A 25,203-nucleotide genomic window follows, 5' to 3' on the forward strand; every position below is an offset into this window, starting at 1 on the left:
CTCCATTTACAGCTGATATGGACAGACAGTGCCTACAACAAATGTGGATCAATGTGGACTTAACAGTTGAGAGTTAAGCCATGGGCACAGAGCACACATTAGGCCCAGGTCCTGACAAACAGGTGAGGAAGCAGCTCCCATCTCACCTGACCCAGGGACACAGAGTGGTGTGTGGTCCTGTGTGTCCCCAGAATCAGGGCTCCTGTTTGGGCACCAGGACCTGAGAGTAGGAAGGGAAGTTGACTTGTCCATCCTCCCCCCTCTGCTCCCATGACACAGACCTTCCCCTCCTGATACACCTGGTGTATCTGCTCTTCCTCCTTCCCAGAGAACCACAAGCCAGTGCTCCAACCACACACATCACTCCACCCAGGGGCATGCATGATGTAACTTATGGAGACGAATACAAATAGATATACACTCTTTGGAATCTGAGTTTGGCGACATGTCACTGAGGGAAGAGGCAGGCCCAATGCACTTACAGCAACAGAGATTGGGACTCACAGAGCGAGAATATGATGGAGTATTAACATGATATGTGACCCATGTAAAATGTCTACAGTTTGATGTTTGAATAAACACACAGAGCTGCATGGCATGGGGCCTCTGCCTCTACATTTCCCTCCTTTTCCACCAGAGAGCAGCAGAGCTGCTCCACAGCCTGAAGCCTCCCCAGGGGGCTGCTGACCTCCCTCAGAATCACCCACAGTCCAGCAGGCTCTGTCCCTCACCAGCCTCACTCAGTCCACCGTCCTCCTCGCTCTCCAAGTTCCACACACTGGATTCTGTCAGCCCCTCCATCCAGCCAGGTGTCTGACTCCTAAATGCTGGTCCCTCCATAGGCAGCTCTTCCCTCCACATGCTTTGTCCTTCATGGTGAGAACATCCATTCACACTTCAGGTCTCAGCCAAAAGATCATTTTCTCAGGGGTGGTCTCAGTGATCCCCAGACCACTAGAGACTCCACTACATGCTCTGGATGCACCAGACACTTTCTCTTCAGGGCCCTTCTCTCAATTACAATTAACTGCTTAGTTCCATGATTTTCTCTGATTGCCTGTCTCCTAGTCACAAGGTAAACTCTATGAAACCAGGGTCCGCATGTTGCCTGTTCTCTGTGGAGTTTCCAGGACCCAGACCAAGGCTTGACACATCATAGATGCTCAGTAAACACTCATTAAATAGACAAATGAAATCACACAAGAGAAGCCTGTCATCCCTGTGTGACACCTGGGAGTCAGAACACATTCCATGTAGACATGGGGGCACCGGCATCATCATGGTAGGAGTCCAACAGAGCTTTCCTAGAGATGGACCTTTCCCTTCTGGAATCAGGAGGGAGGACAGGGCCCTCCTAACAGTGAGGGGTCAGATCCTCATTCACTCCCACTCTACCTCGTGAGGGACTTCTCTCCCTGGAAAGCCTGAGCCAGCAGCCTGTGTCCTTCCTCTTCTCACAGAGACCTGACCTGGTACAAACTCTGAATTTTAAACATCTTGTGGACTTACCACCATGAGAGGAGGGAGCCCCACCTTGACTTCAAAAGAATCATGGGACAACTCCCCACCTCCAGGGTCCCTGGTCTGTGGGGACACCTGGCTGTGATCCTGTGAAAGCATCTCACCAGCTCAAGGCAACTCAGGGAATGAGAGGAACTTCCCATCCAGGATAGAATAGGAGAAAGGGATCTGCATTTGCTTCCATCTCAGAGGGGCTGATGTTCCCATGGGTGCCTTCTCTTTCCTAACAGAGGAATCCACAGAATCCCCTGTCTGAGTCTTTATGTGGGGCTGCTCCAGCTCCTCGGCCCTGTGAGGAAGCTTAGAGCAAATGACAGACAGAGACACAGATGACTAGATGCAACACACCAATGCTGTGATGGAGGAAACAGGACATTCTGGAGTCCAGCCCCCAGGCCGATGTCCTCTCCCAAAAGCTTCAAGACACACCCCACCAAACCCACTCTTTAAATCTCAGGGACAGAAAGCTCATCCTGAGACAGCACATCCCCTGGGGGACAGTTCTTCTGGCACTAGATCAAGAATCCTTTCCTCTCCCTGGGCTCACCCTGCACTGAGATGGAGTCAGGCAGCCTGGGATCCTCAAAGCACAGGACCCAAACTTACCAGCCTCTCAGCCTAGAGATCAGAGCCCACCTCTGTTCACGGCTCAGGGTCCCTTCACACCCTCTGAAGCCTGGTCAGCATCCCTGGTGCAGCCTCTGACATTGGCCACAGGTCTCATCATGCCCTCCAGGGGGCAACATTGGGACATACAGACAACACACGGGAAGTTAACACATGAACCTGGCTTTGGCTGAGCAGGTGAAGGAGCCAGATTCTCAAACCTCCTTCTAACATACCCTTCTGGGCCCCTGCTACATGTCTGCTCTGTCTCACCTGCCCCTTTTGAGGGCCTCAGAGATCCTGCTCTGTCAGGGGTCCCTGTGCATGTCCCCACTTCCTGCCTGGCACCATTTGTGGGAAAGATGGAGTGACCACAGGAAAGTCAGCCAGACAGAAGACAGAAGTCCCCAGGATGGCCAGGTCACATGGGCAAGCTCTGAGCCACAGATCAGCCAACAGACATGGAGGGGATGGTAGTCTCCCTGAAACCTTACCCCAAAGACCAACGAGCCCACAGTCACCTGACCTCCCACCCCCACTGTCCTCTCATTCAGGACACACAGGAAACCTCCCCCTTCACACTCAGGAACTGCAGCTCCTGAGACACCTGTACTGGGTCCCTGTCCCTGAAAGTAGAGGCCAGGCTGGTGACACCTGGAGATGGAAGCCTGGTCCCCTCACCAGTCATCACTCAGCTTGCCCGTTTCTCAGCCCCAGAGTCATCTCTGTGACCTTGTGGCTGGGAGTAAATCCCACCTTCCCAGAGCATTTGAGGACACTGAGAAGACCCTGGTGGCCAGCTGGGTTTCTGTGTCACAAACAGAAATAATCAGCATGGGTTTGGAGACTCCTGGGTCTCTGTGTGGTGCTGTCAGACCCAAACCAGGACACAAATAGGCCGATGCTGGGGGAAGGGTGGGTCATACTCTCAGGGGACAGGGGTCCCCATCAGCCTTGCTAATGAAAGTGTGCTCCATTATCAGCATCATCTGAAAACTTGTTAGATGCAGACTCTTGAGTCCACCCCATAGCTGGTGAGTGAGAATCTGCATTTCAATAGAATCTTCTGACTCTGAACAGGAGAAGAACAGAGGCTGCTCCACCCCCATAAAATGGGGTCTCAGCCAGGCTGGATATCCTTAAACCTGGGGAGTTGCTAAAGTAGCATTTCTGTTGTGTCACCAAGGCATTCACAATCTTTATGAAGTTCCACAGGTGATTCTGACACAGAGCAGGCATGGCATCCCTGTGACAAGAGTTCCTGACGTAGCCCCAGAATGCCTACTCTAAAGGGAAAAGTCAAATGTGAAACAGAAGGGTCTGCAGGGGAAACTGACTGTGTGCCCTCACCCAGACTTGTGGGGACTGCCCAGGACACCAATGCCCCAGGCTTCTGCCTGTGTGAACAACAGTGGGAGTGCCTGTGTGTGTGTGTGGGGCGGATCATAGATAGAATGTATGAGGCCTCTGCTGTTCCCAGGGAATAAAATGTGGACAGAAAGGAAAGGGAAAGGAGGGGACAAGGAAAGGTGGAACAAGAGGAAGAGAGGGAGGGCTCTGGACAGAGACCCCGCCCACAGTGCCTGTGACCAAGCTAATCCCTCCTGCCTCTGGAGGAGGCTCAGCACAGAAGGAGGAAGGACAGCAGAGCTGAAGTATTTGGACAGCAGCGCTTGTGAGCATTTCTGGAGCCCAAGCTCTTCTCACAGAGGAAAGGACAGAGCAGGCAGCAGACAGCATGGAGCACCCGTCAGCCCCTGCCCACAGAGGGCACTTCCCCTGGCAGGGGCTCCTGCTGGCAGGTAAGAGGGGATGATTCCCTGAGGGTGGGTGGGAGATGGGAGAACAAAGACTGGCTGGGGTCTCTTAGGGAGGACAGGACTCTGAGAGGGGACAGAGGACTTCTGTGCGGATCTGAGGGGAGAGGACACACAGGAGCAGAGTAGGATGGGGAATAGGGCTCAGCAACAGGAAATTCTTAGCGAACTGAAATTGGTGAGGGGCAGGAAAACCTCAATTGCTGCATTTTTTTCAAGTTACATTGGAAATAAGATTACTATATCAGAGTGACACTTCAGAAAATAAAATAACCAGGAGCAATTAATGTTTTCCTTACTAATAAACCTCATAAATTTACAAATAAACACCAGGATGTGGAGGGCCCTGGAAATATTCATTCATCCACAGGTGTTTGCAGTCTATTCCAGGCACTGGGGTCACAAGATCAGACAAGTCCCTGCCTTGACGGAGCTCACCTTCTATGGGGAGGAAGACAAATGAGCAAAGAGATCTAGAATGTGATCTCAGGGATTGACATTGTCAGGCAGGGAACAGACAAGGGAAAGGTCAGAAAGTGAAGACAGAGGGTCTTCAGAGCAGGAGGTCAGGGAAGGCATCTCCCAAGTTTGCCCTTGACAGTGAGCAGGGTCCTGAGGGCAGTGAGGGAGTGAGCCAGGCAGACACCTGGGGAAGAGCATTGGGAACAGAGGAAATAAATTCAGAGGGGCTGGAGTAATGGTGGCGAAGGTGCTGACTTTGACCAGTAGACACACACACACACACACTCCCACACAGTCCAAGTCTAAGAGATGAAGAGACCTGCTCAGGACTCAGTGCCTCATTTTTCCATCCCAATATGTAGGTCCAAATATTCATTGATCTCTCTCTCTCTCTATTCCTTCCTAGTCTCTCTCACAACTTTCTGGAACCAGCCCACTGCCGCTCAACTCACTATTGAATCGGTGCCGACCAATGCTGTCCAAGGGAAGGATGTTCTTTTGCTTGTCCACAATCTGCCTGGGAATCTTAGAGCCTATGGCTGGTACAAAGGGGACAGAGTAGATCCCGATCAACAAATTGTGTCATATGTAATAAACACACTACAAACTACCCCAGGGCCTCTATACAGTGGTCGAGAGACAATATACTCCAATGGATCCCTGCTGTTCCAGAATGTCACCCAGGAGGACACAGGATACTACACTCTACAAGTCTTCAAGGCAAATTTCCAAACTGAAGTAGGACTTGGACACCTGCAAGTATACCGTAAGTGAGTCCTCTCTGACCTCTGGGTGTTGGGTGGGGTGAATTCTACTTCGCACCCACAGGATTGACAGGCCTGCACTCTGCCTACATCCTCCTCTGCATCATGTCTCATGTTGAGGTTTGAGCATTTAGTGCAGGGCACACACAGTGGAGACAAACTTCAAAAGATCAGAAGACTCTTCCAGAATCCTGCCCCCTGCAGACATTCCCCGCAGAGAGCAGGGCCAATCTGAAAGGAGTAACTCAGCAGAGGGAGAACAGTTGCAGGATAGCCTCCTGGGCTCTTCCTCATGAACCCTACCCTGAAGAAGACCCTGCAGGGCTTGGTCAGGGCCAGGCCTGTGGGACCCCCTGGGATCCTCACAGAGAAGCTCAAACCTGGGAAGCCCCTGCCCAGATCCCGGCCCCAGGCCTCCTGACTCCAGTCACCCTGGGGAGACTGTGCCAGGGTTAAATTTTGGCCTCCTGGGCAGGTCTGACTGGGAGCAATGATTTCCTGGCTGTCCACATCCTGAGGCTCCTGAGCTAATCAACCAGCCAGGGCTCAGCCCTAAGAGCCACATTCGGGCAGGGGCTGATCCTGATCCTTTACCTGAGACTTGGCATGGACAGTACAGATTGACGAAGTCCCCAGATCATTAGCTAACTACCCTGGGGGTATGGTCACTATCCCCAGGGAGGAAAAGAGGAAAGGAGATGCTCCTGGCAGCTCCTTATCCACCAGCAATCAGGCCCAGGGAGCTCTCTCTCTTGAACACTGTTTATTTGGGCAGCTCCTCCATACTAAGCTTTAGGTCAGGTATTTGGGGATGTCTTAAGGTTAATTCACAGACAATATGATAATCCTGAGACCATTTACCATTTACCTGATTTTATTCAGGGAAACTGGGGCACAGGGAGACACAATCCAACCTCCCTGCGCTGGACTTCATATCACTTATTTGATGTGTTGGTGTCACTTCCACTGGAGTGTAAGGAAAAAGACTTTGCTATCTCGCTCTCCACTCTATACCTGCAACCAGCACAGGTTCCAACAACTCAATTGATCTTTCATGAAGCAGGGAATGAATGAATGGTGAATGAATGAATGAATGACCTATAGTCTCTTCACAGTCTGAAAGCTGGATGCAGAATCCTAGGACGTTATGGATATCCTCGTTCCCTGTCTCTCCAGGGGCTGAGACCCCTGTTCCATCCCTCTGACTACCAGGTGCTAGGGCCACTTTGAGAGGAGAGTTTCATGACTGTGGGGCTGCTCAGGCATGGGAGGGTTTTCGGGGCTGTTCTGGTTCTGCCCCTGGGGCAGGAGTGGGGTCTTTATACCTAGGGTCTTTGAAGTTACTTGTAACCCCCACTGCTCAGAGCCCTGGACATTTCTGGCCCTCTGAGCTCTTTATGTGTCCCTCATCTTCCTCCTCCTTCATTCTACTGGAGGCCACACCTGCTCTGCACAGCTTCCTCTACTCTTAAGCCTTCCCCAAATTCTCCTGTTAGCACCTGTGGACAGGCCCACCCTCTTGGGCAATAGTAAAGGACACAGAAATCAGTGGGAACAGCAGCCCCTTGATGCTCTATCATGAGCCGGTACCCTAGGTCATGAGGAGAATAAGCCTTCATTGTGCCCCGATCCAGGGCTCTTTCCCTCCATAATGCCAACAAGTGGAGCATGCCATGTGACAGGGATGTGTGACACCTTGATCTACTCTCTACATGACTCAACCAAGGAGTCATAGGCAGAAGGACAGGTCTACAGTCACCCAAAGCTCACAGGCTCATTTCATCCATTTGACTCCTAATTCACATCCTCATCCTAGTGAGGATCCCATTCCTCCAGTGGTTCCTGACACTTTCCCAAGGCGGAGCTGACCAGATCCTGCACTGTCTGACTTGTTTACTGCCCATTTTACACACATGGGCCTTCATGATGACACCATTGCTATAGGGTGGGATGCTCTCAGATGGTGAGATCCACCAGGCACTGTCCTTTCACTTAGATGCTGCCCAATTTGGGTGAATTTTACCAAGCTTGTGTTTCTTGAATTCAAAAGAAAGCCAAATGCAAGCATTTTGCCTTCTTCCCATTTTACCTCATTGTCCATATAAATTGGTGATGGGGACTACTTTCCTAAATTTACTAACATAAGACATATGGTTTTGACTAATTTGGTAGCATTCTTCCCTTTGGATAATGGAGACACCTCAGACTTGCCTCCTGATCAATTCTGTCCTCAAAGCAAGACTCATGTGTCTCTCTCTACCCAGGGAGCCACTGATTTCAAACCCGCTTTAGCATCTTCCTTTGATCATAATGTGATCCTGGTTGGATTGCAGAATTTGGTCTATGATCTTTAGTGCTCTCTAGAGAGATATTCCTCCAGAAACTGGTCTTAGATCTTTGGGGCATTAATATTAATTTTCAAGACAGAAACAATTTAACTTCTCCTCAGATTTTTGTCTCATAACTGTGTTTATAAATGATCCATGAGGACTAGATTTCCCTCCCTTTCCACTGGTCACTCCTTCTGCATTTTAAAACATCCACTTAGATTTCAGGAAAGGTCAACATGGTCCTCACTGCCCTCTGCAGCAGGAGAAAAGACTTTAAAGACCAAGGGCACAGGACATGGCTTTGCTGCCAAACTCACCCAGCTCCCGCCTGCCCCCTCCCCCGACTCTTTTCAGCATCATTTCTAGTCTTAACTTTTTTCTGCCCTTTATGGAGTCACTGTCTCATGCCAGTCACCATGGAACAACTGGGCAGACCTGCCCCACTTCATGGCGCTGCAGCCTACGTACTGAACTGACCTCTGGGCTTGCCCCTGATCTCCCAGTACAGTGCTTCTGCTCAAATACACATTTCCAGTCTATGCTGCTCAGTCCCCCCCTCGGTTTAAGAACTATAGGAAGACCCATCGTTACCCATCTCTAGGATAACCCTGGAAAGCAAGGCCTCAGGGAAGACACATCTAGGCTGGGCAGTGTAGGTCTGTGTAATAGAAAGGGCCTCAGCACCTAAGATTTCCAGGTGAGGACCCCAAGTTTAGTTAGACTGCCAGCTGGTCAGTGAAGAGCTGGGAAAAGTGCAGGGTGGTCTCTGACTCCCTGTCCTGTGTCTTTCCATGACCAATCCTGATGCATATTTGACTTGGGAAAGTCTGTGTTTTCTCCCAGACATAGAGTGGGTGGCCTTGTATTCTCTGAGCACTCAGATCCTTATGCGTTTGTCTTAAGATAAACAGACCTGCCTTGTTCTTTTAAGGACTTGGGTTGGCTGAGAGGTGAGAGATGCCAACTCTGATTGAAGATGACTTTGGAGGAATCAAAGGTACCACACAGGTTAATATTCTCTCTGTTATCTGTGCAGTGGAGTTAACCAAACCCAACATCACATGCAACAACTCCAACCCTGTGGAGCATGAGGACCCTGTAGTGTTAACATGTGAACCTGAGACTCAGAACACCACCTACCGGTGGTTGATCAACAATCAGAGCCTCCTGGACAGCACCTGGCTGGAGCTGTCCCTGGACAACAGGACTCTCACTTTACTTCATATCACAAGAAATGACACAGGACCCTATGAGTGTGAAACCTGGAACCCAGCGAGTGCTCGTCGCAGTGACCCATTCTACCTCAACATTCTCTGTGAGTAATTTCTGTCAGTACCTAGCCCAGGTTGTCCGCCCAAATCCACACTACCAGAGGCCAGGCCATAGCCATCCCTCACAGGTCCAAGTAGACAGACCCTCACCCCTGGACACCAGGCTGGCCATGGCTTCCTGTATCCGGCAAATCTGGGCACGCCCAGCCTTGAGCCAAGACTAGGAGGGGACAGGCTGCTTCTGCTGTAAAAGTCTCAGGGTCAACAACTTGTGATGGGAGAAACAGGTTAATGTCTCAGACTCAGGATGAGTGAACACAGAGAGGTCATGTTTGGGAGTTTTTAAAACAAGGCTGTGACCCTGCTCAGAAGGATACTGTGGCCCTTGTACAGACCAGAAGCTTCCCCTTCCCTCTGATTACATCACAAGTTGCTTTATTCTGTTTGCTCCAGATGGCCCGGATGCCCCCACCATTTCCCCTGCAGACTCCTATTACCATCCAGGGGCAAACCTCAGCCTCTCCTGCCATGCGGCCTCTAACCCACCTGCACAGTATTCTTGGCTTATCAATGGGAGGCCCCTCCAATCCACACAGGAGCTCTTTATCCCAAACATCAGTGCAAATGATAGTGGATCCTATACCTGCCTTGTCCATAACTCTGTCACCGGCCTCAATAGGACCACAGTCAAGACCATCACAGTCTCTGGTAAGTGGCTCCCTGGACCATCAGCACCAGGCTCTGGGGTAGAGGCCTGTCTGGTTTTCAGAAAAGAACCTGGAGGAAGTTATTTCCCAACCTGTGTGCATGGGCACAAGCAAATCCCAAATCTGTGCCTGAAACCTCCCCCTACATCTCTGCAGACCCTTTGTCCCCTTGCTCTCTGATTTCCCAGGGCAGATGTGGGTCCAGCCTGGAATGTGGTGAGGGGGTTCTGTCAGCCCTACATACAGTGGAGGGGGCTTCACAGAGGGAGAAGGAAGAAGGTCCTTCTGCTCCTGGCTCACTTTATGACTGACTGCTCTGATACCACCTATGATGGGGTAGGGACATGGAGAGAAGGCACATGGGCAGCCCGTCCTCAATCTGGCCAAATTGTGCCACCCATTGACACCAGAGCCCTTCTCAAGCCAGTTATAGGAAATAGAGTGAACCTCAGTGCAGACTCCTCTGAGCTTCGCCATACTTCTGAAGTCAACAGCTGTATGATGCCTTGTGACACCAGCACATATGTATACCAAAGGAGAACAGGGAATGACGGTCCACACTTGGAAAAATGGGTAGATTCATCCATGAATCCCCTTCATGGGATGGAAGGAGAAAATGCCAAAAAGTTTATAGTTTACAGAGAGGGCTAAGGGTACCAGTCTTTTATTAAAACTGTGACCACTTCTCTCTAGAGATTTCGTTCTCTGTGATATTCAATCCACAAGCCAGGAAGTAAAGGTCCTATTCAGATTGAGAAATCCTTTAGAATGGAACTTCTCCAGGTCCTAAGGGCATGAAGACTGGCTGTGCCATGCTCATTCTCTAAGAAATTGTTTAACCGAAAGGAAACACTTTCCCTTCTCTAGGTAAACCTAATATACTAGAGAGGGGGACTGATCATTCATATTCACAGAAAGCTCTAGCAAAGGGTCACACAAAAGCCAATTGGAGGAAAATTTCACCTGATGATGAGGATTCTGGACATGTGGTCTGAAAAAAGGTTTCTGTTGCTGATACTATGGAGATGTCACAAGGAACCAGTCTAGGGTCATCCTGGGGTAAGCTGGGGATCAAAGTGTAGGTGCAGCCCTCTCCTTACAGATCAAAATCTGAACAAAGACACTTACCATTCCGTGGGGCCTCAGTGCCTTCCTCCTGGTCACTTTTACACAGATCACTGGGACCTGTGAGTGGCTGAAATCTCTGAGAAAGGAGCATGGCCACAGGTCCACTCTCAGTCAGTCACCTCCTCTGTTTCTCCAGAGCCAGTGGCACAGCCCTCCATCCGAGCCAGCAACACCACAGTCACAGAACAGAAGGATGCCGTGGTCCTGACCTGCCTCACAAGTGACACTGGAATCTCCACCCAGTGGTTCTTCAATAACCAGCATCTAGGGCTCACAGAGAGGATGAAGCTGTCCCGGGACAACAGCACCCTCACCATAGACCCAGTCAAGAGGGATGATGCTGGGGATTATCAGTGTGAGGTCTCCAATCTAGTCAGTTCCAGAAAAAGCGACATCCTCAGGCTGTATGTGAAATGTAAGTGACCACTTTCCCCATCCTACATCTTCCTGGGAGGATGGATGACTCTATCAACATTGTCCAAAATGGATAGAAGTCACAGGGGGCACAATATCAACCAAGAGACCACTACAGTAAACAGAATGGCAAAGTGGGTGAGATCTCAGTCTCTAAATCAAATGCACTGTTTCTTATCCTGGGTCTGCCATTTACTGTGTGACCTTGCACTAGATTCCTTTTTTTTTTCCTGTTACCACTTTTTAAAGTGGTAAAATAAACATAAAATTTAACGTTTTAATAATTTTTAAGTGTACACTTCAGTGGTATTTGTACAATCATGTTGTTGTGCAACCATCACCACTATCCATTTCCAAAGATTTTAATCTCACCGTACTAAAACTCTGCACCCAACAAACAATAACTCCTCATTCCGTACCTTTAACTCCCGGTAACCACCATTCTACTTTCCGTCTCTATGAATTTGACTCTTCTAGGTACCTCGTATAAGTAGAATCAGACAATATTTTCCCTTTTTTGTCTGGCTTATTTCACTTCACACAAATGTCTTCAAGGTTCCACTCATGTTGTATCATATATCAGAGTTCCTTTTTAAGGCTAAATAATATTCTTTTCTATGTATATGTCAGATTTTGTTTATCATTCATCTATCTCTGAACTTCTGGGTTGTTTCTACCTTCTGGTTGTTTGTGAATAATGCTGCTATAAACTTGGGTATATACATATCTGCTCAAATCTCTGCTTTCAGTTCTTTGGTGTATATTCCCAGAAGTGGAATTGTTGGATCAAATGGCAATCCTGTGTTCAATTTTTTGATGAATGACCATATCATTTTCCACAGTGGCTTCACCATTTTACATTCCTATCAGCAATGCACAGAAGTTCGTTTTTCCACCTCCTTGCCAAAACTTGTTGCTTTGTTTTTGGGATTTTTAATAATACCGATCTTACAGAGTGTGAGGTGGTATCTCATTCTGGTTTTGACTTGTGTCTCCCTAATGATTAATGATGTGGAGCATCTTTTCATGTGCTTATTGATCACTTACATATCTTCTTTGGAGAATTTTATATTCACTTCCTCTACCCATTTTTAAATTTTTTTTGTTGTTTTGTTGAGTTATGATTATTCTTTATATATTTCGGATATTAATCCCTTGTCAGATATACAATTTGCCAATTATTTCTCCCATTCTAAGGGTAGTCTTTTCACTCTGTTGAAAATGTTCTTTGATGCACAGAAGTTTTTAATTTTGATGAAGTCCAATTTATCTATTTTTTTCTTTGCTGCCTATGCTTTTGGTTTCTTATCCAAGAAATCATTGCCAAATTGAATGTCATGAAGCATTCACCCTATGTTTTCTTCTAAGAGTTTTACTGTTTCAGCTCTTTCATTTAGGTCTTTGATCCACTGTAAGTTAATTTTCTTATATGGTGTTAGATAAGGGTTCAACTTCATTCTTTTGCATGGATATACAGTTTTCCTAATACCATTTGCTTTAAAGACTGTCTTTTCCCCTTTAAATGGTATTCATACTCTTGTCAAAAATCAAATGACCACATTTGCAAGGGTTTCTTTCTGGGTTTTTTATTCCATTGGTCTTTATATCCATCTTTATGCTAGTAACACACTGTTTTGATTACTATAGCTTTGTAGTAACTTTGACATCAGGAAGTGTGAGTCCTTCAACTTGTTCTTTTTTTTCCACATTGTTTTGGCTATTTGGGGGCTCTAGAAATTCCATGTGAATTTTAGGATGGATTTTTCTATTCCCACAAAAAATAAAGGTCATTGTGATTTCTATAGGAAGTGCATTAAATGTGTAGATCACTTTGGGTAGTATTGTCATCTTAACAATAGTGTCTTCCAGTCCATGAAGACGGAATGCTTTTCCATTTATTTATGTCTTCCTTAATTGCTTTCAGCAGTGTTTTTGTAGTTTTTCAGTGGTAAGTTAATTCCTAGGTATTTATTCTTTTTGATGCTATTGCAAATAAAATTCTCTTAATTTCCTTTTCAAATTGTTCATCGTTCACATGCATTTACATATTGATATTTACATATTGATGTAGTATCCTGCAGCTTGGCTGAATTTGTTTGTTAGTTCCAAAAGTTTTTTGTGGGATCTTTAGAGTTTTGTACATATAAACTCATATCATCTGCAAACAGAGATAATTTTATTTCCTTTCCAATTTGGATGTCTTTTATCTCATTCTTGCCTAATTTTTGGCTAAGACTTCCAACATTATTTTGAATAGAAGTGGAAAAAGCAGGCATCCATGACTTGTTCCTGATCTTAGAGCAAAAACTTAAGTCTTTCACCATTGAATATGATGTTAGCTGTGGGCTTTTTATATACGGCTTATATTATTATGTTGACTTAGTTTCCTTCTATTCCTAGCGTGAGTGTTTTTATCATGAAAGAATGTTGATTTTGTCAAATGCTTTCACTGATTCAATCTCCTTACTAATTATATGTCTATTCATATTTCTATTTCTTTAGGATTCCATCTTTGTAGGTTTTATGTTTCTAGGAATTTGTCCATTTCTCTAGGTTATCCAATGTGTTGGCATACAATTATTCATAGTACTCTTAAAATTCTTATTTTTCTGTAGCATTGGTAGTAATAGCCCCACTTTCATTCCTGATTTTAGAACTCTGAATCTTCTCTCTTTTTTTTCTTAGTAAATCTAGTTACAGGTTTGTCAATTCTGTTGATCTTTTTTTAAAAAACAGCTTTTAGTTTATTTGATTTTCTCTATTGCTTTTCCATTTTCTACTTCATTTATCTCCACTCTAATCTTTATCATTTCCTTCTTTTTTCTAGCTTGGGTTTAGCTTGTTCTTCTTTTCTAGTTCCTTGAGTTGTAAAGTTAGCTTGTTGATTTGAGATCTTTCTTCTTTTTTAACGTAAGCATTTACAATTATAAATTTCTTGCACAAGATTATTAACTTTTCTAAGCCTCAGTGCTCTACTGAAAATTGCAATAAGAGTACAGTCCACCTTCTGTATCTGCAGGTTCCACATCTATGATTTAACTGACTGCGGATCCAAAGGCCTACTATGGTTGTGTCTATACTGAACAAGTGCAGACTTTTATTTCTTGTCATCATTCCCTAAACAATACAGTATAACAACTATTTATATAGAATTTACATTGTATTAGCTATCATAAGTGATCTAGAGATGATTTAAAGATGTGTGAATATTATATGCAAATACTATGCCATTTTATGTAAGGGACATGAACATTTGCAGATTCTGGCATTGGCAGAAGGTCGTGGAATCAATCCACCATGGATACTGAGGGATGACTGTATCTGCTTCATGGTATTATTTTAAAGATTTAATGTAATAATCTCTAGCAAAGTACCACACACAGAGGAAATGTTCCATAAGTGTTAGCTGCTATTATTACTACAATTACCATTTGCCTCTATGAAATTAGGAAGCCCTAAGGTCAAGGACTACCTGACTCTAGATCCACCTTTTACTAGATATGACTTTGGATAAGTTTTTCTACCACTGTAAGACTCAGTTTTTTCATCTGTAAAATGGAAATAATGTCTATCTGACAGGGTTATTATATGAGTTAAATGATGAGTTATTATATGAGTTAAATGACAGTTATATGTATATGTTATATATACATATAAATTATATAGCATATTGCCTGGCACATAGTAAGTACCTCATAATAATTGCTAACATTAGCGTTAATCATCAGTCTTGAGTTGAGTTGTGAGGGCAACAGAAATAGAAAAGAAGAAATACATGCAAAAGGAAATATATATTGAGGGGTGGGGAAGGTATAACACAAAAATCCCCCTGGGACATAGTTCATGACTACTAAATATAGGAGATAGAAAAAGGAGTTGAGTGCAGTTTCATGTCTGGTATGTTAGTTTTCATTTTGAGATGCATCCAAGATGATATTAGACATACAAGATATTTATTGGAGAAAATGCTTGTGAAGAAAAGTGGGGCAGGAGTGGAAGGAGCCTGGGAGATTCCTCAGATCATGACACAGATCTGATCCCTGTGAAGGAGAAAGAGATGGAAGGAAGCTTTAGCTAGCAGTGCAGTTCTAAGAGGGTGTCTACAAGGCTTAGAAGGAGTCCTTGAACGAGTCACCCATCAAAGAAAAGTTGTTTCTCACAGAATTGGGATTTCTTTCATATTCCTGCTGGCAAACTGTGGGAAGCATGGTCTTGTGCATTGAATGGTGATGGTGAATGGAGATGGTGAATTCAGAGTGCACTAGCCCAGGCCGTCTGTCAATTAAGTCGCCACTACAAGAGACCTGAGAGGCACATATTCATGGCTGCCACAGCTGGTACACAGAAAAAGATGCAACCATGAAAAGGTGGAAAGTTATAACACACAAAAAGAGCCATCAGCCTTTCTCACATTTCCAGAGTTTTCAAAAATATCTGAGTGCAGAAAGACCAGGATGGAATTGAGGCAAGTCTGACCACCAACTTAGAAATACAGTGACAGAAAAGATCCTCAAGGACATAGTTGGCTAATCACCTCACAGCAACCTTCCCACAGAAAATTTATCCCTTGAAGGAACAAGTAGAGACTAACCCATGTGTAGAATTGTTTCCCAGGGTAACTCCACTGTAATATAATGTCACCTTCACTTATTCTTCTCTTTTCTTTCCATGACAGATGCTCCAACACCAGGAAATTCTGCTGGCCTCTCGGCTGGGGTCATTGACAGCATCATGGTTGGAGTCCTGGCTGGGGTAACTCTGGCAGCTCCGCTTCACTTTCTTTATATCTGAAAGATTTGAGGGTATGTTGGCTGTTCTTAGTATTTTGCTTTCTTCAGGGTGAACCGCCATGCTTGGGAGAGGGAAGGAGACTTCAACTCTGTCTTTGGGACTGAATCTGCTCCTCCTCCTTCCTAAACCTCTGCTCTTTGGCACTAATTCCTGTGGGAATCTTCTTCCCTGGTTTTCATGCTTCCTATACCTCACTGTTGGTTGGGCATGAGTATTCCCCTCTCCATCTGGTTTGGAGGGGCAGATCCACTTATGTTCCTCTGCTCCCAGTCAGGGAAGCCAAGGTCCAAGAAGGAAAACAAAGGAGGAAATTAAAGGAGGGGCAGGAGAAAGGGAGTCCTGTGCTCCAGGGACCGTAGCAGCAGGAAGGGAGGAGGGATAAGACAGGACGAGAACTCTAGAAAAGCAGAAACAACCAAAGACCTCCTGGGCAATAAAGTGAGAAAAAACACCATCTAGCTATGACTGAGGAAAGGTGTCGGGGTAGAAGTAGGCTCTGAGGTAGTTGACAAAGAGTGGACTTAAATGTGCACATCCAACAAACAGGAAAGGAGTAAATACTGGAAGGAATCGTGGGTAGACTGATGAAGGAGGACTTGAGAGGAAAGGCAATGCCTACTGCGATATAAATGAACACTGAGGAGTCCTGAGGACTCCTTACATTACATTGTAAGGACTGCCTACAGTGTCCTTCCTCATTCAGGGAACAAAGAGCCAATGCTCGAGAGTAGCAGTCACAGTGTCTGATATTTATTTAGGGCAAGTGACCAGCACGATCTCACAGAGCACAAACCTTCAGCCTCCAACCACAATATGTAAAACCACTTGCCTAGTGAGAGCTGCTATGTTCTACCACCTGCCCCACCCTAGCAGGGAATCCTAGATTCCCAAACTACTCCCTACCATGGGAATTTTTACATGGGATCTCCACCTTCCAACCTTAAGTTGGCATAGGTCCTCACACCCTTCCTAACCACAAAAGGTTCCCCTGAGACACAGCCCCTGGAGAGATGCTCACTCTACCTAGGCCAGGCAGGCCTGAGTAAGAGGGACTTGTTTCCAGGAGCCATTTCCTCATCTATCTCCTTCATCCTCCTGCCTCTTTATAGATGTAGATGTTCTCCTTTATGGGACTCGCCCTTTCTTGTGATGCTCTGGATGCTGTGGGCCTCAATGCCCCTCCTTGCCACTGAAGCCTGTGGCTGAGAAACGTATCAGGGAAAAAAATCAAGGTCTTATGACAGGGAAAAAGTCTTCAGAAGTGGATTGAGGCCTCCTCTCTCGCTACTCCTGCCCCTCCTCTGGTACTAATGCCCTGCTTCTAGGCCACACACTCTGAGGGAAGCCAATTCCTTAAGTGATCATGGGCTACCCCCAAATCCACCCTCCCACCACCTGGCACATGTCTCCTCCTTCAGCTAGAAATCACAACAGCTTAGGAACACCCTCATTCTAAGGCCATAAGCCAGCTTTGCATTTCCATGGGTAACTCTTCTTTTGCTTCCCCAGGTCAGGGCCACTCTGACAACTCCCCTAACAAGGTAAGCACAGCCAGTTTCACTGGCTCAGTTTCTCATGGAACTATCTCGGTATAGAATGGGTTATTCTTGAAGACACCAATGTGAGACAAGGTTTGGGTCAAAGTTCTTCAATGCAGCAGCAAACAAAGAAGGGTTGGTAATGACTCTCATTGAAAGCATGTGGACTGTTTTTCTTTCCCCCCGTCTCATGACACAGCTTTTTTTTTTTTTTACATGTTTAGAATTTTTTTTCCGGATGTACATCGTAGTATATTTTGAATTCTGTGTAGATTACATCACATTCACCACCCGACAACTAATTATAGTCCATCCCCTCACATGTGAGCTTAATCACCCCTTTTGCCCTCCCTCCTCCCCCCTTCCCCTGTGGTAACCAACAATCCAATCTCCAATGCTACGTGTTTGTTTGTTGTTGTTTTTATTCTCTACTTATGAGTGAGATCATATGGTATTTGACTTTCTCCCTCTGACTTATTTTACTCATCATAATACCCTCAAGGTCCATTCATGTTGTCACAAATGGCCGGATTTCATCATTTCTTATGGCTGAGTAGTAGTCCATCTTCTTTATCCATTCGTCCCTTGATGGGCACCTAGTTTGCTTCCAAGTCTTGGCTATTGTGTATAATGCTGCAATGAACATAGCGGTGCAAGTATCTTTATGCCTTTTTTGTTTTCAAGTTCTTTGGATAAATACCCAGCAGTGGGATAGCTGGATCATAGGGTAGATCTATCCTTAATTTTCTGAGGATACTCCATACTGCTTTCCATAGTGGCTGCACCAGTTTGCATTCCCACCAGCAGTGTACAAGGGTTCTCTTCTCTCCACATCCTCTCCAAAATTTGTTGTTTCCTGTCTTGTTAATTATAGCCATTCTGACCGGAGTGAAGTGATACCTCATTGTAGTTTTGATTTGCATTTCCCTGATAGCTAATTATCCCCACCCTGTGTTTGAATCCTGGCTCAGACTCTTCATAGCTCTGTGACCTTGGACAAGTAGCTTAACTTTTCTGATCCTCAGCTCTGTCCTCTGTAAAATGGATATGCTCTCTACTTCAAAGAGAAGCTGAAGGAATTCAATGAGATACAAATGTGTAGCACCCAGCACAGTGCCCAACACAAGGAAGGCCTCAATCATTCTCCCTCCTCTACCTTCAGGCTGACTCTGCCTGTACTGTCAAAGGATAATTTCCATTCCAGTGGGTCTGTGGTCTTATTTCCTTATAATAATTTTACTAAATTTTTCTCATCTTAACCTTTCAATAGCATATGCATATATAATGAAAAGTGCTTAAATCATAAGTATATTTTAACAGTGTATGAATTTTCACAAGTTGAACATACCCATGTAAGCAGCACCCAAATCAAGACACAAAACATGTCGTCCCCCGACAAAAACCCCTCCAGTTACTTCCCTCCATAGAGAAAACCACTATCCTGCCTTCCAATGTACTAGATTAGTTTTGCCTGTTTATGCTTTTACATAAATGAAAGACACAGCATATCCTTATATGTGTCTGGCTTCTTTCATTCAAAGTTGTTTTGTGAGATTCATCCATAACATTGTATGCATTTGTAGTGTGTTCACTCTCATTGTTATGTCATCATATTCCATTGTACCAACATCATAATCTGTCTCTTTCAATGATCATTCACAGGATGTTAGCAAGCAGAGATAATGAGTGATAAAAGCCCTTCTCCAAAGTTAAAAGTTTCAAAGTGGTGATAGCACGTGGTGCTGAATCACACTAGACCAGGTGAGGGCCTGACCTATGACACTGATTTAACTGACCACTGTTCATGCCTTTCAGATGGATGCAGTTGCATTTTCTTCCCTGAACTTCAATGTCCAGGAATCAAGGAAACCAACTTCAGCCTCCCCACCCCATCAGCCATGGAAACAGTTTATTCAGACATGAAACAGAAGTACTGCAACCTGCCCTGTTCGCTGCACTGCTGACTTACTCCAAGCTTCTCATTCTCATCACTGGAAGGATCCCTTTACCCTCAGGGAAAAGGGGAAGAAGCCCACCCATTCCTCCCCACTCCGTTTAACTTCCAAATGAGGAGCCTCCGGGGTGCCTGGTCACAGCCCCTCCCTTCAGTGTCAATAAATGAAAAGGTGCATCCGGGAGTCTGTAGGAAACCCAACCTTCCTAGTCTTTGAAATTTGGCAAAGCAGACTTTCGAAGAGAGTTGCCAGAACCTGCCACTCCTCCTCCTCTCCTGACCTAGACTTGTTTTAAATTTACCTATTCAGAGCATACTCATTTCTTCCCACTGCAGTCTGGCCATATAGGAGTCTTGAATTTGCCAATAACCTTGAGAATTATGTCCTTATCCACTGAAATGCATGTGCCAGAAAAGAATAAACAAAAAGTAAAAGTAAAAGCTTCTCCCATCTCTCCAAGCCCAGGGTGAATACATCAGACACAGGAAAAGAAATATGTAACCAATTCTGGACTGGGAAATTCTACACATTTGTCTACTGTCGGGGTTGTCCACCTATCGGATGAGGCCTAAACACCTTGCTGCTTAGCTAGAATACCACCTAAGCTCCTTGGCAAGCCTGTCTTCAGAGAACCCACTAAAAGCAACTAGGAAAACTGTTTTCCAAGGTCCATAGGTGAGTCCTAATGGAAAATACGAAAAAAAAAAAAATGCAGGTTTTAATCACTTCATGGTCTTTATTCAAGTCAATGCCCACAGAAGGAGGGTTATGGATTTAGGGAGGAGTCAGCTGTTCACAGAGACAACCTGCTGGGAATTTGGGAAAGGAATAGAGAGCTACCCTTCAGAGATTATTTAAATGATTGTTAAAGAATGCTCAATGTTGGATATTGGGTTTTTTCCTTTTTCTCTGAGATATTCTGCCATTTTATTTTTTGTAACTGCTTATTTATGTGAGAGGGGTTATTTTTACTTAGCTTAGCTGTGTAAGTCAATCTGATTGCTTTAGATAAAAGAAGTCACCAAAACTTATCAAGATCACTTGGCCAGGAGCTCCTCAAGGCTCTTGTCTCAGAGGCTCCAAACAGAAAAGAAAAAGAAGCCGTTTTCCTCATTCGTGGCTAGAAATGTATCTAACTCAGTTTCCAGGCATCTCAGGCCAATCACCAGTCACCATTGTACCCAATGTATCTGCCTGTTCATGTTCTGTCTGTCTGCCCCACTTGCTGTCTCAGGAAACCTTGGCCCCTGCTAAGGTGCATTTGGTCCTCTAGAAGTGGGAGAACCTTGAAGGGAACAGCACCACTCATGCCACTGGCATTGTTTGCAACCTAGAAAGCTTCACTGGTGCTGATGCCCTTTAGGACACAAGGGAATATTACCACTGGGCCCTCAGCTTCTCGAACAGCCTCTGAAATTTGTTTTCTCCCATGGGGTGTATGAGTCCCAATGTGTCTTAGGACAAAAGGAAGGGAAGGAGAAAGAGAGGCAAATGCACTTCCCACCCAGCCTCCTTCTACACAGATGGAATCTCTTTGGGGCTGTTGAGAGAAAGGTTTTATTTGATACTGATTACTTGATCTCATGCTGTGTCTAAGAGACTCCTCAAAGAAGGTTAGTTGGGAGTTCTCTGTACTCAGGTACCTCTTTCAGGGTTTTCTAACCCTGACACACACTGTATGGACTTCTCCTCATCCACACTATTCTGTTATTTTATTTTGCCTGGCTACAGCTACTTCTGAATTATTTGTAAAATGTGCTCTATATTTATAATAAAAAGTATATATCAGACGTCAACGTGCTGCTTCATTTGTCAGTACCACTTTAGACAATGTCTTCTTTACAGGCAGAAGAAAGAGAAGTTGCTTAACTGGGCATCAGAGTAAGTCTCTTTCTAAGTCTACAGATATTTGATCTAGTGATCAGAGAATTAGCTACATTCATTTGCACACCTCCTAATGAAGTGTGTCTATATAGAACCAACAGGCCACAGGTCCAAACTTCCTGGAGGAAAATGCTTTTCTTGGTCCCAGAAAGAAGATGATTTCATGAGTAAAAGATCTCCCAGCCTCTTTCTTAGGGACAAAGAACATTCCCACACAGGGGGCTCCAGTGAATCAGATGCAGCAATACAGCTTTCCCTCACAAGAGCCTCCACAGGTTCAGTCATATAAAAATCTCTCCAGCACCTTCTATCTTCCTCATCCCCGTTCCTTTGTTCTACCCCCTCAGAGGGTCAGATCTCTTCTGCTCTGAATAACTGTCATTTATTAATTCCACTAAGTATTAACCAATTATCTCATTTCCATCACTTCTAAGCAATTGAAACATGTTTTCTTTCCACTTACTTATCATCTCATTACTCTGGGGCCTCTGCATTAGCGCCTCCAGACCCAAGACCGCTGGAAGCAGCATAAAATCAGTATCCATCTCTTCACCAAATTCAAAGGTATTTTCACTGTCCTCACATTGTTCACTTTAACAACATCTAAGGCCACAGATAACTTTTTCCTTCATGGACGCTCTCCTCCTCCCATCCCCACCGACGCACTGCACCCCCACACCAGATTTAGTTCTCAGACTCTGCTTGTCTCCCTCCACCACCCTCTTTGCACAGTTCAAGGACCTCTCTGCACGTGCCTCCTACATCTCTATCTCTAGACACTGCTACTTCCCAGAACTCATGAAAATCACGTCCAAATACCTTCAGCCCATGCTATTTTGTTTCTCAGATTCAATACATCATCAAAGCCTGTTGATCCTTTTTTAACATCTCTCAGTTGCATCATTCTCTCCATTCCCATTAACCTAAATAACCCAGGCTCTCAACAACTCTGCTGCTGGAAGTACAGCTTGACTTCTTGTCTCTGGACTCTCTATTGAAATCTTCCTTGCATACCGCTGCCTCATTACCTTCTTAAAAACTGGTTCACTCTCCTACTCAGAATCCACAGTGGCCTACCCTGACCAACCACATAATGTCACCTTTCTTCCTCTTTACTAACATTTCTTACTTTCTTTACCGCTGCTCTGTAGTATAATTCCTCCATTCTAATTAGATCTGTCTCCTTATCCATCCCTGCCCCTCCACCGCACATACACATAATTGTGCCTGAGATGATATGACTGAGAACAAACTGAACAGGGTAATGTTTTCCCTGTTCTCTCACAGATGGTCATCATAAGCAACAATTTTGACCCCAGGGAGGATGAGGACCCTGTAGCACTAATACGTGAACCTGAGATTCAGGACACAACCTGCCTGTGATTGAGAATCTTTTCCTGATGACAAGTTCCAGTTTTCATGAAATCCTGTTCAGGATCTACTGTGCTTCGAGTCTCAGTGTTAGACACCATGAAAAAGACAGAAATGAGAAAGACAGGGTGCTTATCCCAGGGACCATAAAGCCTAAGACAGGAGATACGACATGAAAAGTTATTATAATACAAAGATAGAAAGGGATAAATGCCACAAGAGAAGGCAGAGAAATTCAAGGGGAAATATGGCTACAGGTTATAATGACTGGGAAAATTTTAAAGCAATACTCAGGCACCACCCACAGATCATGATATAATTGGTGTGGGTTAGAACCCAGGCAATGGTAATTTTTTTAAGCTTCCCAGATACTTTTTTTTTTTATTAATGTTATGATAGATTACAACCTTGTGAGGTTTCAGTTGTACATTATTGTTAGTCATGCTGTGGGTACACCACTTCCCCCTTTGTGCCCTCCCCCCAACCCCCCTTTTCCCTGGTAACCACCGATCAGATCTCCTTGTCAATATGTTAACTTCCACCTATGAGTGGAGTCATATAGAGTTCGTCTTTCTCTGACTGGCTTATTTCGCTTAACATAATACCCTCGAGGTCCATCCACATTGCTGCGAATGGGCCAATTTTGTCTTTTTATATGGCTGAGTAGTATTCCATTGTGTATATATACCATATCTTCTTTATCCAATCATCAGTTTCTGGGCATGTAGGTTGGTTCCACGTCTTGGCTATTGTAAATAATGCTGCGATGAACATAGGGGTGCAATGGACTCTTGGGAGTTCTGATTTCAGGTTCTTAGGATAGATACCCAGTAATGGGATGGCTGGGTCATAGGGTATTTCTATTTTTAACTTTTTGAGAAATCTCCATACTGTTTTCCATAGTGGCTGTACCAGTTTGCACTCCCACCAACAGTGTATGAGGGTTCTTTTTTCTCCACAACCTCTCCAACATTTGTCGCTCTTGGTTTTGGATGTTTTTGCCAATCTAACGGGTGTAAGGTGACATCTTAGTGTAGTTTTGATTTGCATTTTGCTGATGATTAGCGATGATGAACATCTTTTCATGTGTCTATTGGCCATATTTATATCTTCTTTTGAGAAATGTCTGTTCATGTCCTCTGCCCATTTTTTGATCGGGTTGTTTGTTTTTTTGTTGTTAAGCCATGTGAGTTCTTTGTATATTATGGAGATTAACCCTTTGTCGGATAAGTGGCTTGTAAATATTTTTTCCCAATTAGTGAGCTGTTTTTTTGTTTCAATCCTGTTTTCCCTTGCCTTGAAGAAGCTCTTTAGTCTGATGAAGTCCCATTTGTTTATTCTTTCTATTGTTTCCCTCAACTGAGGAGTTACAGTGTCCGAAAAGATTCTTTTGAAACTGATGTCAAAGAGTGTACTGCCTATATTCTCTTCTAGAAGACTTATTGTCTCAGGCCTAATCTTTAGGTCTTTGATCCATTTTGAGTTTATTTTGGTGTGTGGTGAAAAAGAATGGTCAATTTTCAATCTTTTGCATGTGGCTGTCCAGTTTTCCCAGCACCATTTGTTGAAGAGACTTTCTTTTCTCCATTGTAGGCCCTCTGCTCCTTTGTCGAAGATTAGCTGTCCATAGATGTGTGGTTTTATTTCTGGGCTTTCAATTCTGTTCCATTGATCTGTGCACCTGTTTTTGTACCAGTACCATGCTGTTTTGATTACTGTAGCTTTGTAGTATGTTTTGAAATCGGGGATTGTGATTCCACCGGCTTTGTTTTTTTTGCTCAGGATTGCTTTAGCAATTTGCGGTCTTTTGTTGCCCCATATGAATTTTAGGATTCTTTGTTCAATTTCTGTGAAGAATGTTCCTTCCCAGATACTTTTAATGCATAGCCAGGATGGAGAACTTCTACTGTAAAAGGTAGAACTTGAGCCAAAAATCAGTGGTTTTTACCCAGAATTATGAATCAGAATTACCTAGAAAGCTTTTTGAACATATATGATAAGCCTATAAACCATCCCAGAAGAAGCTGATACAGTATGTCTGGAGTGAGACTTGGGCTTGCATATTTTGGAAAACTCCCAGGTGATTCTCATATATATTTTATGTTAGGAAACACTGACCCAAAACAGGGTGGAATGAAAAACTGGGAAGTTGGGAGAACATTCCAAGAGATGGGCATGAGATGAAAACTCTATTCTGCAAGGCACACAGAAGTACTCAAAAAGAAATTATTGGCAAATAGCTAAACTGTAAAATACCAAGTGTTGTGAGAATGGGAAACAAGTGGGATTCTTATACATCACTGGTGGAAATATAAACTGGCACAACTACTCTGGAAAAGAGTTTGGCATTTTCAGATAAAGTTTATACATTGCAGTGATCCCACCTTAGGTATTTACCCAAGAGAAATGAAAATAGATATCCACATAAAGAATAATAGAGAAATGTTCATAGCAGCATTATTCACAGTAGCCAAAAAGGGGGAACAACTCAAATATTCCTCAACATGTGAATGGATAAATAGATTGTGGTATATCCATACAATGGAATACTAATCAGTAATAAAAAAAAAAAAAGGCACAAACTACAGCTAAAATAAGATGGATCACTCTCCAAAACATCATGCTGTGCAATAGAAGCCAGACA

At 44.5% G+C, this 25,203-nt stretch overlaps 1 protein-coding gene across 4 annotated transcripts in view; it reads left to right on the plus strand.

Annotated features, from left to right (window-relative positions):
* Window positions 1-3,710: 3,710 nt before the first annotated feature.
* Window positions 3,711-25,203, plus strand: part of LOC106843833 (cell adhesion molecule CEACAM1-like) — a 135,498-nt gene continuing 114,005 nt past the window's right edge. Inside the window, exons 1-8 of one of the 4 annotated variants that reach the window (XM_070499130.1) lie at window positions 3,713-3,929; window positions 4,813-5,172; window positions 8,537-8,815; window positions 9,225-9,479; window positions 10,743-11,021; window positions 15,696-15,822; window positions 17,321-17,352; window positions 19,165-21,116. In XM_070499130.1, coding sequence (XP_070355231.1) covers window positions 3,866-3,929; window positions 4,813-5,172; window positions 8,537-8,815; window positions 9,225-9,479; window positions 10,743-11,021; window positions 15,696-15,811 — 1,353 coding nt within the window. In that variant the 5' untranslated portion in view covers window positions 3,713-3,865 and the 3' untranslated portion in view covers window positions 15,812-15,822; window positions 17,321-17,352; window positions 19,165-21,116. Of the gene's footprint in view, window positions 3,930-4,812; window positions 5,173-8,536; window positions 8,816-9,224; window positions 9,480-10,742; window positions 11,022-15,695; window positions 15,823-17,320; window positions 17,353-19,164; window positions 21,117-25,203 lie in introns of those variants that run through there. The other 3 variants (XR_011498575.1, XM_070499129.1, XM_070499128.1) reach the window with 3 other exon arrangements.

This window comes from Equus asinus, chromosome 26 (genome assembly GCF_041296235.1).
Source record: "Equus asinus isolate D_3611 breed Donkey chromosome 26, EquAss-T2T_v2, whole genome shotgun sequence".
In the NCBI taxonomy this organism is placed as follows: domain Eukaryota; kingdom Metazoa; phylum Chordata; class Mammalia; order Perissodactyla; family Equidae; genus Equus; species Equus asinus.